We start from the raw sequence: 17,283 nt of genomic DNA, 5'->3' as shown, positions 1-17,283 counted from the left end.
ACTGCAGATGTTGATCTCTATTAGATTTTATCTGAAAATACAAATTCACTGAATGCAGGCTGGTATCAACAGAATGAAAGGAATCTGTAGTAACAAAACATTAACGTAATTAAATTCACCACTGATAACAACTTTGCTTTGAACTTGACATGACTGCACAGACATATAAACCAATACAATTACTTCAGAATCACATCTTTTCTATACAAGCAATTCAGCAAAAATTCAGCACTGCAGCTTTCAAGGGCTAATTTCTATTTGTATGGGGAAAAGGGTCAAAACGTGGAAAAAACGAGGAACTGCTTAACAAAACTACTGATTTTAAATATACCTTGGTAATCTACAAATATTTAGCTAATAAGTTCATTTCACAGTTTTTTATTACATCAGGAACATCACAGATAGGAAAATGGGACCACCAGTAGAAATGACTTTGTTACCCTTTATTTTGACTGAGGTTTCAGTAGCCCTTATATCATATAATTTGATTTTAGAGAACTGCAAAAAGGGAAATAACGGTATTTTCATCTTACTGTTCATTCAGCTACATTGATGAATGCTTACCTTTTACAAATAGGTTAAACATCCTGAGAGTTTTCTTTATTTCTACTTTTGAACATTTTGAAAATGAATATTTTGCTAATTATTTCCACTTAATATATAAACAAGAAATATCTCACCTACTTTTTCAGTAACATCTCTTGTTAAAAAAGCTAATCATAAAAACAATGCTAAATGGATTAAAATGCTTTCAAGAATAATTGGTCAGAATGTGCATTCTAGTTACTTGTCTCAGCACTGACACCATAGAAATCATTTGCAGAAGGGCGGAATCAATTAACAGCTGCCATGCAGCAGGTCTCAAATGAGTTTAAAACACGGGGTGTTAAAAGAATAGTAGGTCATGGAAACATTAAAACATAAAATGAGTTAATACGATACTGAACTGTTACTGAAAAAGACTTCAAATAATATAAAATACAAGAAAATTCCAAAATTCTGCATATACTATTTTTATGAAAAGAAATCCCACTTTTTTGAGAAATATTTTTGTCACACAAAATATAATACAATTTAAAATACTAATTTAAAGAAAAGTAAAAGACCTTGTTAAAGATACTATGCTCATATATCTGAAGCACAATAAAAAGTTTTTCAGTACTTCCATGCAGCTTTTTTTGCTAAAAGTAAAAAAATATCTTCCTAATCATCCCCAAAAAGAACAAAAAATGCTGAGCGTTACACATCGTTTTCACACAACACATTCAGCATATTTCTTCCCTGCTTTACCTTTTGATCAGCCACAGCACATCTGGGAAGTAGGAAGCCTCGGGTTCATGAGAATACATCAATTTCTGTTCTGGCTAGGTCTTTCATTTAATCCTCTAGGTTCAGTGAAATCATATGAACAGTCTCTTAATTTTGAGACACAATTTTTTAGACATATTTTACAATCATTTCCCTTCCCCAAAACACAGTTACAAAATATAAGGCATCTAGGAAAAAAAAAAAAAGTCTAGGATATGAAAAAAACAGCAATTCAAGTCAGAGAGCTGACCCAATGGGAAGCTATTGAGAGCATGAGAGGAGTGTTATAGTTTAATGCTGTTACCATGTGCTGTATATAGCTGGAGGTCAAGTAAGAATTTACCCTATAAGGAGGATTATGGTACTTAGCTGATTAGTGCCTTGCTACAGTACTATTGCCTACAAATGTACATGCTGGTCAAGGCATTTAATTTAAACTATTTTTAAAATTGTGCAGCTCCAGTATTTCATGTTTTGTGTTACTAGGTTCAGCATCTTCCTTGTGTTCTAGGTCTCAAACGAAATTATATAATATCTATTATTTTTAGTTTGCTACAAGTCAAATTTTTACTTAATTTTCAACCGTTAGGTTAAAATAGCTGGAGCATCTACTTCAGTCAGACATACTGAACATACTGTAGAAATGAAAATACTTTTTCTACATACCATTTAAAACAAAAAAAAGTTAAAATCAATGGACTAATTATTCCTAGCAACAGTCATCAGAACTCACTTTCAAAATACAGTGAGAATGTGAAAATAATAGAAAGCGAATGTGTAGACAGTGTCATTTGCATTAAATAATTATAAACACATTTTTCCACAATTTCACAAGCAAGGCATCTTCTGTGTATGCAAACTAGCTTACAAATAAATTGTATTTAATATAAAGTACTATACCCCGGCTAAAATTGACTGTAATGAATTTAAACCATGATAAAATGGCATGACATGGGAAAAATACAGACTTAGCAGCAACCTAGATTTTCTCCACCTCAATAATAGTGAGTTCATACTCCTAGAAAAGGCATTCTGACACCAAAGGTTTTTCCCTCAGTCATCACAGAGAATATATCATAACACACTTCCTCTATGCATCATTACACCCAATTTTGATTCTAATCTTTTTAAGGTATTTCAGTTTCTTACCACAGGGACTGTTCAGCAGACGCTTTTCCCAGCAGTTGAAAGTATCCTGGTTTTTCAAAGGAAACCTTTAAGTCTGATGAAGAGGAGAATTTTCTTTCAAAGAAACACTCCATTTTACTAGGGTATTATCACTATTAAATAAAAAATATAGCTACTTTAATAATGATCAAAGAGTAAGAAAATGTCAGCAACGTGGACAGTCATATGAGAATTGTGTTGCCTAACATCTCTGCAGGCTGTTTTGGATTGTTGAACTCCTAAACCTGTAACTTTACTAATGAATGTGAGTCAGCGTATCTTTTCTTTTCTTTTTCTTCTCTTTTTATTCTATCCACAATTACAATATAGATGTGATATCATACAATGAACTTCAGTTTTAAAATATCTCTGTGGTTCGTATTTCAGTCTGGAAGAGATGAAACAGGTCATACTGAGCTGTTTTGATGGCTCCACAAACGAGCAAGCAGAAAATAATCAGTATGAAATGTCCAGTTGCTTCAGTAATGTGAGGCAAAGGCCCATTATTAAATCCAGTGAATTAAATCAGTGGTGGCTCATCAATGAACGGTGGGCTGTGTGCAGCGGCTTCTCCGAGACAAAGCTGTCAGGCTAAACATGTTCACGCTAGGAACATCAGCTGGACCACTATGAAATGACAGAGGTGTGTTCAATAACTCTTGGAAATTACCATGGTACATAAAATTTTAAATTTCCAATTCAGCTGTCATTCTCAACATGCTGGTGAGACAGTATTAAATGTGTGTGTTTTTAAAGCAGTACCTAACTCTATCCAACACAGAAGCAGACTGTAAGTTTACAGAAAAATAATTTGTATTTCTGTAAAAAGCTATAGCACCTATATTACATATTGGTAAGAGATGACTTTACAATGTTTTTCAAGCTGAAAGAACTTGCTCCACAGTAGTTTAAGTACTGGGCTCGCAATCCCCAGTCCTTGCGCGAGCCCAAACATGCGCCCAAACGTGCAGGATGGAACAGTTACGGCTGCCTAGACAGACTTCCTTCAGTTTAGATCCCAGGGCTCAGAGAGGAGGTAGGGATGTCCACCATCCCTGTGCTGCCTGGGTTTTCAGAGACGTTGTGTGAAAAACTTCCCACCATACTACCACGGAGTAACAACATCATGTGCATAACAACCTGGTTTCATGAAATACAGCAGATAGCAGGGCCATCCTCAGATACCCAGTTCAGATCCCTGAATTAGGTATTTCTACCAGAGCTACTTTGCTTTTCTGCAGTGCTAAGACCAGCTCTGGATGTTGTCCCCTCTTAGTTTCTTCTTTTCTTCACCTCTGATCATCTCTTAGAGATGTTGCACTAGAGCAAGCCTTCCATAAAAGAGGCTTAACACGCAGCTTTCCAAAGAAGAAAACGTATTCCCAGATCTTTGTAAAAATCCATATGGAAGATCACTAGCTAGTCTAAAAAGTGTGTGGAAGTGAACACCTGGAAGTGAAAAGGGCAACCCTGGCTGCCTAGCAGCTTTTATACGGAAAAGTAGCATCCAGTCAAGATGACAACAGTATAGAACATACGGAGGAAAATTCCAACCTCTTCTAGCAGGAAGCAAACCAAGTCTTTGCAGAACTACTAGAAACACTATAGCCATGAAGAAAATTCAGTGAAATATATAACTATGTTTCTTCCAACAAAGTTGTGTGGGAATCAAAGGCGCTTTAAAATGCAACAACTAAAATAAACCTAGTCTTGTAATGTAAACAAGCCCTTATAGGTATTCTGCATTCCACTGCAATGAAGGTAGATTTAATTAGTCTTACTTAAAAAAGAAAATAAGATGGTAGCTTTTTATATTCCACAGGAGAAATGAATGCTCATTTTGTAACTCCATGTGTATATAAACATCCCAACTAATTCATGCTTTACAGTTCCTGTCAACCAACATAACCTGCTTTACCCAAGAAGCTAGTTTTCAGTAGGTTTCTCCAAAGTCAAGATACGAATGATGAAATTCTAACTAAAATTCAGGGCTACATATTAGAAGATTTTGAACCTAACATTGGTCACTTCTTCCATAACAACAGCATTTCTGGAAAAGGTATGGGAACTAATAAAAAGAAGGCCCGCCAAGACCAACTAGGCTCAATTGGCAAATAGGCTCAATTGGCAAATAGCTGAGAAACGCTGAGGGAATTGTTCAAGTCGTACAGGTTCTCAGCACCTTTGATAACACATGATTATTATGAAAATTATGGAGTAATCTCAATAACTCAGTCTTAAGTAGAATGTGAGCAATCAGCTAAGAAAACACAGTAAAGGAACAGGAAAAAAGTAATTAAGGAAAGTGATGACTTAAAACATTTTGTGAAGACAACCATGAAAGCTTTCAGAGATTAGTGATGACTTCATCACTCTCAGTACTGTTATTGTCAGATTGTTGGGATCAGTAGTATTTTTTAAGTTAGCTTTTACTTTCATTGTTGAGCTAAACAACAAGAAATGTTAAATGCATGCTCACTGAAGCACTTTTCAAGCATGAGAACAACTGGATATCAGGCTGGGGAGCCAGGCTAACTTTGCAAGAAACTACAAAAGACATTCAAGATGCTTGAGTTGATGGAGCAGAGAATGAAGATCAAGTTTCTGTAATTTTACAGGAGAAAAACAATCAAAATGGATAGCTGGACAGATTTGATTTTTACAATGGCAAAGAATATTTCACGGTATATAGCAATTTTGATGTGTATATCCATGTGAACTAACACAAAAGTTACAAAATTAATAGATTAATATATAATAATGAGAGAAGGATAACCATGATCACATAAGTTCAATGTCTTTCCTCCACAGGGTGTTTTTTCCAGAAATTAGATTAATGCCAGATATAACTGAAACTTTGCTGAGAAGGAAAAAAAAATCAAATTAAATTCCTTATATTTGTCCTTACTGTGGCACCAAGTTCATTTATCCTCATTGTTAGGGTGATATTTCCCAAAGCAATGGATCAGATTACTTGGGTTTATATGGAAGATATGCTATTAATAGCACAACCTAAAGAACTTTTACCTTTCCACTATCTGGCCATTTACCTACAGCTGTAAGTCCTGTAGCAAGGTGAGAACCAATGGTAGTCAGCTGGAATTTTGTGTTTGATTTATAAATACATAGAAACTTGAGGTGGCGAGGAGCGGGGAGGGAGAGAGGGAAAGGAACTGGATAATGACAGCCATGTTAGAAAATTCTTGCCACAGATATAAACACTTGAAACACAGATAAAATCTTGAGAGAATTACCATCATCAGAAAAAAATGGGTTTCTAAAAGCTAGTTTTGTGAAAAGTGGACAGAAAGTTATTATTGTGCTAGACGTTATAGACGTTTCTTCTTCAGCCCTTTTTTGCTTTTTTAAACTAGTTTAGAAATACCTTCACTAATGCGTTAGAGACCATCTCTGAATGGAGAATTCATGTGCAGCTACTGATCAATAGTGTAAAGGCTAAAAACTGACATTAATGGTACGGAAGCATTTTCTAGCTAGCATTTGCCCAATAGTCACAAAATATTGAGCACATGAAGAAAAATTCCAGTTTAACAAAAATGTGAGATGGTATTAGATCAGTTTAACTGAAAGTAGAAACTTCACCTATGACTTCAAAAGGATATTCCATGTTATAAAAATACAATGTTAAAGCATAAATTTCTTTTTGAAAACAGGGACTTTATGACTTATTTTCTCTTTCTCAGTCATTTAAACTAACAGGGAAGCATTTTTTCTATGTTTTATGCTGTATTACTGCTTTACCTTTATTCTGCCCTAGGACTGCTCTTGCGCCTTGGGACAACTCTGTTCCACTAAGCAGTTTAACCACATACAACAGTTAGACTGCACCAGCATTAATTTCAGCAGGATAGTTCCTGTAAGTGCAACAACCCTAGAGACTTTTAGAGACAAATGCCAGCCTAGGTTCACCTGCTCTGCTTTGACAGGCACTGTGGCTGCCCTATTCTGTGCACACTTTTGCCATAGCTCTTCCTTAAAGCACTGGCTTAAGGGAAGGTAGAGTGGAAATTTTTAATGCTACTGGAGGAGATACGAGGAAAAAGAAGTCAAACTGCTAAAGTCATTAGGAATGACACACATTTCTGCAAGACAGCAAACTTAACATGGAAAATGTTCACAGCCAAGAGATCCATCATTTTGCCAGACATTCTGAAAACTCTTTGTCAAGAATCATCAAAGATACAGGCTCACAGGCAAAGGCTGGTCCAGCAAAATACTTGAGGACTTTACAAGACTGGCAAGGACTGGCAATTATGTAATTCAAATACGAAATTCTGCTTTCTCTCTTTCTCAATAAATTGCCTTAAGAGAACACTTACTGAATGAAAAGTCATTTTCAGGTCAGGTCAGCCTAACACTGGTAGGACCATGTTGTTTCACCACCTGCAAACACTACTTATTTCGTTCAAAATTTTTCAGGTTTAAAAAAGAATCTTTCACTTATGCAGGAACCTGGCTTTGACATTTTGGTTCCAGATTATCAGGGATAATGGATCTATTCATCACATAAAATAAAGTGATTAAAGATTGTAATAGCAACAGTGAGATGACTGGCATTTTATGCAAATTATGTATAATCAGAGGGACTAACACAGGAGCCTTTAAATACTGCAAGAACCTGCACTGGGAACTTGTTCAGGACTACTCTGCTATTATCTAAAAAATACAGCTTGTGTCTGCAAGCGAACACAGAGATATGCATTTCAATGAAGTGGACTAAAATGCTTTCATTAATTGTTTTATTTGGAAGTTGTATGTCTTGCAATCAGTATTGACCTCTAGTTGATATGATAGGCAAAGAAGCTCATGAAGGAATGAAGAATACGATAAATTTTAAATCTAAGGAAGTTGTACTCAAAAAGATAATCAAATTTTGCTAATAACATTTTGACAAAAAGATAAAGCTTCAAATCAACATTACAGCTTTATAAATACTGCCTACAGAAATCAAACAACAACAAAAAATCAGTGCTAGGAAAGACGGACACAAAATAAAACGTAATTCAAGAAATTTCTAATTAAGTTTCTGTCATGACTTTACATTCTCTGTAATAGCAATGCTTGTGGGAAACAAGAAGGGAGTGTTGTATATTGCTTCTGTACACTGTACAGGACTTGCTGGGTGTAAGTACGGGCTAAGTACCCGTGCAGGAGCAAACTGTGATATTCTGGTTTATTTACTTGCCTAGACATATGCCCAGAAATATTCCTGGTTTCAAGATGTTTCTTATCATTGCCACTCCCAGATTTTCAAATATAATTTTGTTAGTTTATTCATAAACTTTGTCTTCTAGCTTCCTATGATTAGGACTTATTTGCCCCTTATTATTCCTTCTTAGAACAGATATTGCCACAAGGAGTCTTCTAGTCTGGAATAGGACAGCATTTCTTGCCTACAATATTCAATACCTCCTTGTCTATGAACTCAAAGAAAAGGAGAGGGTTAGCTGAGAAACATATGTCCTAATCATCCTTAGACTAGCAACATGACAATAATAATTTATCCCTCACCTTTAAAAGAACCCCAAAACATGCACTTTTGCACTCCAAAAAAAAAATCTGTGGAAGGCCAAGTTTGAGAATTCAAGATCATAAGGGCCTTATCATATATACTCACAAACTCTTTTAATTTTCAGTAAATCTTCTTAATAAAGTTTAACAAGTAGGAGTGTAAGTCTCTATGCTTCATTGTTTATGGCAAGCTTGAAGGTGCTTGAAAATGTCTGGGCTGATTGTCTCATAAAAATAGGGAATGACTGCATGACTAAGTTTAGGGCCAGTACATCAGTGCCAGGTGTCCCTATAAAAATACTCCTATAAACAGCCTTTGGAAGTGAAGAATCACAAGTGATTTTGACAGGCATATGTGAAACATAGTTTTATCACCTGATTCAGTGACCAAGCTCAAGCACCAGCATAACAAGACGGGTTTTTTTAATGTATATTACTTCCAAAGATCAAGAGAAAATTAGTCCTCTGGACTTCTGTCTTAAGCGAGCTGACTATTTAAGGAAGCTTCAACACAGACATGATTTCCTTTCCTGATGCTAACTGCTGTCTAACAATACTTATGCTAGTGTTTCATGTAGTACAGCAAAACATAAATACTCCAAATATTCTAGTACATGGGTTCATTCATTCTGGTGCGCAAAACCCAAACATAGCTTTGTTCCAGTAACACAACCTGCACAGCGGTTTCATTGCAAAAACTGTTTTCTGCATATGCATTTTTTTAAACTTTCCAGTTCTTTACATGTTCCACAGTTGACTGGCATATTGAGGCCCATGATACAAGATGGCAAAAGAGCAAATAAAAAGCCATGCACCTTATATAGATATGCATTTCATTTTTCAGTTACTTTTCCTGAATCCACACATATTCCTATTCTTTGCCATCAAAAGTATCTTGTGACCATGGCAAAATTGCAACCTTATCAACACCAGGATTCCAGGACCTATATACTCCTGTACTACCTTTTAACAAGAGGCATTTAGCTTTCAGGCACAGTGTTGTGATTGTGTCCAACTGCAAATCAGATCTCTTCTGTGAGAGAATCTGTTTGCATCAGGCCTTCCAATAAAACATATTTTTTAAGTATTTATCTTCAGAGCCTTTTCCTGAGAGATCATACGATCTTTTCAGGTCATCTTTACGACACCCCATCCTAAGGGTAGACAACAAAAAAGCAGACTTTGGGTTGAACTGTAGCTCTTCATATGAACTGGAGTTATGGAGGATTTTCTCAAGTAATGATTCGAGATCAGCATGGGAGATAAAATTGAAACACACTGATATTAGAAGTGGATAGAAAGCAAATAGCAAGACTAAAAAAGGCAATTGAAATGAGAAGACTCCCAGAATTCTCGGTTTGACGTGACCCACACATTTTTCTTACAGTAAGTAGTACACTAAGGAATAGTGGAACAATTACTCTACAATTATTAACAATTACTTTTACAGTTGAAATCGTTTAACATGCTATCTTGACCATTCTTATGCAATATTCTGTTGCAGATTGCAGAGTGGAAGATACCAGCCTTGAACAGAAGTTCAGGGTGAAATCACAATTATGAGAACACTTAAGCAGCAGTTTGGCATGTAAGGACTCCAATGTTGCAGCCGCATGAGGAAGTTTCAATGCGAATTGTTCATGTTCCCTTGTATGGAAGCCAGGACACATGTAACACCAATGCACACTTACTCTGCTCAGAAATAACATTTAAGTCTTCTGAATTTGTTACTTTAGTAACAAATGGATAAAAAAGAAATAGGTCCATGGCAAAGATAAAACCCTTATTTGGAATTCAGATGGATAATGCAAAGGAGGAGGGGGATTTATGACTCAAACTTCCCAAAAATTTCAGACAAGTAGTTATGCAATGGATGGGTTTACTGCACATCCAGAATGTGACCACCTCCAGATTATTCCTCTATACCTTCAGCATAAGAAGGAATGGTGAGACAGAAGAAAGAGGGAAGCATACATCTGCAGAACTTCAAAGAAAAGGCTAGGGGGGAAGAAATAGAATGAGAAGCAAGAGAGCATGTGCAGCATAACCTGCACCTACTGTAAATGAGGTTCCCTTCATTACATTAGGAGACCTATTTAGTGGTCCTGATATCACCAAGTTTACTCCAGTTAGGAGTCTGAGATTCTCAAAAGTGCCTAACATCATGAGTCCATATTTCATGGCTTCTCCCAAACCTATTACTTTAAGACAGATCATCTTCACCAGAAAAACTGTTTTCCTCTTATTATTTATATCTCAGTAGAAATGCTGCTCTTGGGGATTTAAAATCTATTTATAACTTTTCCATAAGACCCAGACAAATAGAAGTCTGAACTTCAGAAATCTATGTGAAAAATTGTTTAAAATAAATGTTTCTTAAAATAATAAGCCCTGGCTATAGTATGATTAATTTTTCTCAGAGTAAATTGTAATATGGCAAAACACTAGTAAGTCTGAACATTCGTTTGGAATATTCAGTATAGAAAATTTAACAAAAAAGTGAATGGTTGAAACATGGTTAAAAATTGTTCTTATATTCCGACTACTGTTTTAACAAAATATTCTTCTTTTTTTTTTTTTAAGACTTTATTATGCTAAAGAGTAAAAACTATTCTAGTATCACTAGCAATTTTCTGTAGTGTGACTACAGAACAGGTATTGCCTCATCTTTGAAGAATTTCTCACCCATTCTTTGAGAGGTGACATTCCTGTCACATTATTTTGTAGTGGTGGTTAATAACATAAAAGTTATCCAGTCAGGATAACTATCAGAAGCCAGTAAATTTCAAAGCCTATTCAAAATGAAAATAATGAAATCAAGTCCACATACTCAGTCATATCCAGAGAATTCAAGGGATTGCAACAAGATTTAAAGCTGGGATTTTTCAAAAGGTAACAACAGGAAATAATTATTCCATTTATCACTGGATTTTTTTGGTTGTAGTTGTCTTTACTAAAACTTTTTTGCTCCTTGGTGTTGCTATAACAAAAATAAGACAGAAAATTAAAAGTATTAGGCCAAATGCAAAATGATGCATTTATAACAAAGCTTAATCTGACATTTATTATCTGTGATCATTTCCTACCAAGATCACTATTAACAATAATGTGGCATCCTCTAAAGAAATCCAGACCACTAAATCTGGAAACAAAGGCCATTAAAAAAAAAAAGCTATCTCATTGCTAAATCTCACACTAAGCTGTATTTTCTGACAAAAAACAGAATGTCAGAAAAAATGTCTATATATGGATATCTTCTGCCATTATTTTATGTGGCTAAACCTAAGTATTGTTAGGGAGCCTGAATTTTAGAAGGACAAAGATGTCCAAATAGACATAACTTCAATTGTAATTCCAGGCATGACCAACAGATACTGCCAATTTTTAAAATACGTCCAAAGACCTGTCAGTGCGATGAAAGCTGGCTAAGAAAATGGGCAACCATGCCATAAGTTTAATAAAGTTTCAAACCTTTTAACCAGTAGAGTGTTGACAATGCCATGAGATAATTTCACTGTAAGCCAACTTTCAGTGCTTAAACAGCTAACATCAAAACCTTCAATGAAGTGCATTTTTATGAACTCTCTGGGCCACTCTATATAGATCAAGATTTATACCTTTATATAAATCAAAATATTGCTATTTTACCACATCCTGTTCAGTAAAAAAGATATTTCTGTTATGTTTTCAATAATGAACATAAAAGCAAACATGGCAAGTAAATGTCTTTAGAATTCAAATATCTTTTCCTAAATCCCAGTTCACATTACTTCTGAAATAGAAAACAATTTACAAGTACTTGTAAAATACTTCTGAAATAAATGAAGGTATGCTTAAACATCTTATGCTCTTATAGTTAAAAAGTGCAACAGCTTTTCTTGTCAGTATCTAATGGGGACATTGTGCTGGGCATAACATAACTGTTGGACCAAAAGCCAGAGAGGGAGAGAAGAAAAGATGCTCTCTTATCTCCTTTGGAATATTGCACCTACATTTGTCACATTTCCAAAGACATTTCTGTGAAAATTTCTCAATTATCAAAATTCACTGTGCCCCTGAAGTATGATCCTGAGGCTTAGAAAGCCTTGGAAATTTTAACTTATGTTTTCTCTCTTGAAAATCATACTTCATTGATTTCATTAATTTAGGGTCTCTACACTTCACGGCTTTTTAAATCCATAGCATCTCTTACTTTCAAGCCAATGAGGTTGGACAAACTTTTATTATCAGCTTAGAATAGAAAATATACTGAAATGCAAATAAATTATATATTTCAGTATTCAGAAACAAAATTATTTTTACAGTAAGTAAATTATTATCATTATTTTATTAAACTTTCCAGACTTCTGGCATAGAATATTTTACTCATTTTACCTATCTTTCCATAAAATTAATTATATCATGAAATAATTATATATAGTAGCTGGTTTAGTGTTAAAGTGGTTTTATATTCTACTAATGCATACATTTTTTGAAAAGTTAAAGGGTTTTTTTGCAGTGAAAGGAACATTTTTTTAAAATAACGGTAGTATTTAGTTGATATTCTATAAAGCTCCATACTTTTCATGCCATTATCAGAACTAGAGAGTACATGCTGGGGCTGCATTGTACTTTCCGGTTGAAAGAACAGCAAAAGGAGACAACTGCACATTTAGTCTGATATTCACTAGAAAAAAAACTTCAATCCCTGCAAAACAAAAACCATACATGTTCACTCTGAGAGACAGAATAAAAATGTGAATACAGGATCCTTTCAGCAAATAATGACTCATGCATTTATTCTTTGTTCATTTTCTCTTATGGCTCGTATGAAATGTTACAAAATACTGGGTCACTGAATATACAAAATGTAACTGCACACTTAGTATCACAAAGACATGCCTCTTTACAGACTCTTTTAATACTAGGACGCAGCTAAGCAATTCAAAATATGCAATGCAGTCTACTGAATAAACCATAAAAGCGATATGCCTCAGTCTATATTTGTGACTGTGCTTAAGAAATGTAATTAACTGGCCAAGTACCAACAGAAGAATCTAATCAGAGCTGGATTTCTCACAGAATTCAGTGCCCTGTACAAACACACAGGGTTTCAGCAGAATTCTCAGAAAAAGCCAGTGAAAATAAAATCATCAGAGGAAAATATACAGTAATATATAAGCATCCTGCTTTTTATTTATTTTCCAAGGTGCAGACACCAAAAGAGAAGCAGTATCTACAGTAATTAAGGTACTGGATCAGTTATTCAGGAGCATTACCTTCCAAGAATATTTAGGATGAGCATAAATTTTAAAACCTCCAAAAGAAACTGAGATCTTTTGAAAACTATCATCTTTACACTTCTATGAATCACCAGATATTATGCAATAGGTCTGGATGTGTCAAAATGTACTTAGTTTTTCCACCTGTGTCTGTAAAAACAAATATTTCATTTATCTATTTATTGTTTAGCCACTGCAGATCAGGGAGATACATACAAATTTCACGGGAAGAGGCAAACAGACTTTTTGGTAGTTTATTTTTAAGAGTAAAGGGTAACAAAAAAGATTCAAAATTTGTTTTTACAGCTAGCTTTTGCAGCCATCACTTTTGCACATAATCCCTTTTAGTCTCTCATATATGGAGACTTAATCAGTTTGCCTGTTTGTAGAAATAATGATAAGAAGGTAAAAAAGGAGAGAATAATTACTTACCTTAGAGTAATCGGAGTTCTTTGAGATGTATCGCTTTGATGCACAGACACCTCAGGCACTCAACATGTAATCTTAAGGCCATCGGTATTTGTTGGGGCCGTACCTGACTGCTCCCACCCTACTCCCTACAAGGCATGAAAAGGGCGATGTGAGGATCTGCAGCTCCCTTGCGACTGCAGAATCCGGATGGGAGATTCCTCAGTGGTGAGGCTGGAGGAAATACCATGCCTCCATATGCACAGAACGCCTCAAGGAACCACAGGTATTGACATCCGCTTTCTTTTTGAAATGACTGGTCATCAGCACCTCATTTTTGCTGACTCACAAACAGTAACCTGATATGCAGAATCTAGATGCTCCAAGTCTATCTAAAAATGACTCATACGATTCTGCCAAAATGAGCAGCATACCTATAAGCCTTTATAAAGAAATAGTACCCCATAAATGTTCATATTAAGCCCCAGAGAGCAGCTTTTTAAGAAAACCTACAGTCTAGTCCTGAAACTGAGGACTCAAGTTCCAGCATGTTCATCTTCATTTAAAATAACTCACTGAAATATTAAAAAACAACACCCCCCCTGCTCAGAAAATATCAAATCACTCAACATTTCACAGTACTTTAGTCTGGGCAGAGTGCCCTCCCAGAAAGGAAAAATAAAGAAGAAAGGGGAAAAACGTTAATTCTGCTTCTGTAAGCTTGTTTAAAACTAATTACAGGGAAACTTTATAGAACATCTTTTAACTCAGGGTTTAAAAAATGTGATGAAAAGGTTAGTCATAAATAAAACCTTTTTTCTTCTCCAGTTCACTACAAGAATAGACTTGATCATAAAAGTGATGCTGTCAAAGGAACATTAAATTTCAGTCTTGCTAACAAAGAAAAGAATGATTTTCTATACCATTTTGCTCATTGTGTCTTATCTTGCATTAACCCGGGTATCTCTATCTGTTTAAAATTATTTAATTTATATTTTACTGCCAAATTACATTGCAGAATTTAAATGCTTAATTCAAAATATGTTACAAATGTGTACACAGGGATTATGTTTTTGTTTTACTTTAATACATAGATGAGGTATCTATATAATTGTGTTTTAGTAAATTATGTTTATCTACCTAAAAGTGAATAAATACTGTGCCTAACATTATCAAGACTACATAAAGATAAAATTCATATCAAGATAAAATCCATGACTACATACATTTTTGCTGTGTTCAGTAGCAATGAAATCTGATCTATAATGTAATAACAGTGTGTGTACATGTGTGTATGTTTGGAATCTCGTATCTGAAACTCAGCATATCTAGAAAAGATCAGAACTAGTAAACTAAATAAGACATGTACCAGAAACCATATAATTCTGTACCTTAAAATAAAAATCAAATGTAGTACATTTTACTCGAGAATTAACAGACTTCACTCCATCTGACATGCTGAATTGTGATACTGCTTTTAAAGATGCAAAGAAAATAGACTGAGGTTAACTATCTCTATGCAATATGGGACAAGAACCTTAATTTTCAACATATACCTTAATGGGTGCACACTGACCTACAGGTGCTTACTCAGCATTATGTTATGTCTATGTACTTACATATTATTCAAACACTCTTTAAGTTAGCTGAGAGAATCTGCTCTCCCCAGGCTCCCTCTACAGTCAATGGAGAGAGGCAGACAACTCTAATGGGCAATTCAGAGCAGAAAACTAAGTTTAGTTCTCTGCATCATCCCCTAGCAAATCTATCTCTTTCCATCAACTATGAAGGGAGCCAAGGGAGATGAGCTACAAGCTAAAGTTAGCATTTATGGATCTGTTGCATGGTATCACATAGTGTAAAGTGTGAATGAACTATCACAGTCCTCATGGCTAAGAACTGGAATCTACATCTCTTTTGGACAATGCTTTGTGAAAAATCAGAAGAATCATTTGTTTATATATGGCAGTTTCCAAAAATACTAAATGAAATTGAAACTTTTGCCTTTCTGATACTGAACATTGTATGTTAAGATGTTCAAACTAGCAACCATCATCATTGTCATCATTAAGATTCAATTGTACGTCTGGAAAAAAACCAGCCTAAAGACATTATCACTTTGGGTTTCAATAGAGCAGCTGCCTTTTTTACATTTTTATTTAAAACAAAACATTTTTTTATTTAAAATTTTCTTTAAAACAAATGAAACAACAAACCTCAGACCTAAAGGTACTGGGTGATCTCACCTAGTTTGAGAAAACAGTAGTTTAGGCACTCCAGAGACAGCTCCCTAAGTCACCAGTCACTCCCTTGGAGTCACTAGAAAGAAATGGCACTTGTAGATTCTAAGAAATTTTAGATGTCTATCAAAGGAAGAGATTAATTGCTCCCTAGAAGTACTTATATGTCTCAGTTTACTGCAAAGGGAGACTAGGCAACTAAAATACAGACTTCTACATTGTAGAATTGTAAAGCCAAATGAGATTAATCCAAAATGAAGAATACCAAAAGCACTATCCCAACAACAAAAAAAAACCAAACACAAAAGGAAATCAATCACATAGAGAAATATGAAATATAGGAATAGAAAGCCCTGCTCTAAGCTGTGAAATAAGTGACAGAAAACCAAGTTTTATTAGGATCAGAGTACGAGAAAAAAACCTGTCACTAACTTTAGGACCATTGTGGTATAGGCGGGGTATGTGTGATGCAGCTGCTGCATCATGAATCGACACCAACAGCATATTGACCTAAAACTAAGCAAGTAATGTAGTCCTACCTGATCTAGAGGATGTTTAAGAGTCTGTCTATTGCTAATACTCTGCTAATGCTTATATAACTTGTCATGACATGAAAAGTCAAAATACATTGAAAAAATTTAAATAAAATATTAAAATAATCTGTTTAGTACGACCCTTCTGCACCTTGGTCTCCTTTTGATGGTGTTTTCACTGAGTAAGAAGAATTGCACAGGCTGCTTATTTAGTACCAGGACAAACAGTATTTTATACAACCATAGAATGGTTCGAGTTAGAAGGGACCTTTAAAGATCATCTAGTCCAACGCCGCTGCCATGGGTGGGAACATCTTTCACTAGACCAGGTTGCTCAAAGCCCCATCCAACCTGGCCTTGAACACTTCCAGGGATGGAGCACCCACAATTTCTTTGGGCAACTTGTTCCTGTGTCTCACCACCGTCACTGTAAAAATTTTCTTTCTTATGTCCAATCTAAATCTACACTCTTGCAGTTTAAAACCATTGCCTCTTGTCTTGTCACTACAGGCCCTAATAAAAAGTCTTTCTCCATCTTTCTTATAAGCCCCTTTAGGTACCGGAAGGCTGCTGTAAGGTCTCCCTGGAGCCTTCTCTTCTCCAGGCTGAACAACCCCAACTCTCTCAGGCTGTCTTCATAGGAGAGGTTCAGCAGCCCCCTGATCATCGTCCTGGCCCTCCTCCGGACCTGCTTGAGTGGATCCATGTGTGTCTTATGTTGGGGGCCCCGGAGCTGAACGCAGTACTCCAGGTGGGGTCTCACAAGAGTGGAGTAGAGGGGGAGAATCACCTCCCTCGTCCTGCTGGCCAGGCTTCTTTTGATGCAGCCCAGGA

General features: G+C 35.5%; 1 protein-coding gene across 48 annotated transcripts in view; it reads right to left on the bottom strand.

The window, feature by feature from the left end:
* RIMS2 (regulating synaptic membrane exocytosis 2) overlaps positions 1-17,283 on the bottom strand; it is a 489,705-nt gene that overhangs the window by 283,280 nt on the left and 189,142 nt on the right. Inside the window, exon 1 of one of the 48 annotated variants that reach the window (XM_049817843.1) lies at positions 1,291-1,526. The exons of the other annotated variants lie outside the window; for them this stretch is intronic. Coding sequence (XP_049673800.1) covers positions 1,291-1,349 — 59 coding nt within the window. The 5' untranslated portion in view covers positions 1,350-1,526. Of the gene's footprint in view, positions 1-1,290; positions 1,527-17,283 lie in introns of those variants that run through there. 48 annotated transcript variants of the gene reach the window in all.

The sequence above is a fragment of the Accipiter gentilis genome, chromosome 2, assembly GCF_929443795.1.
Source record: "Accipiter gentilis chromosome 2, bAccGen1.1, whole genome shotgun sequence".
Classification (NCBI taxonomy): Eukaryota; Metazoa; Chordata; class Aves; order Accipitriformes; family Accipitridae; genus Astur; species Astur gentilis.
Note: the sequence above shows the minus strand (reverse complement) of the source record. Positions and strands in the feature narration are given on the sequence as shown.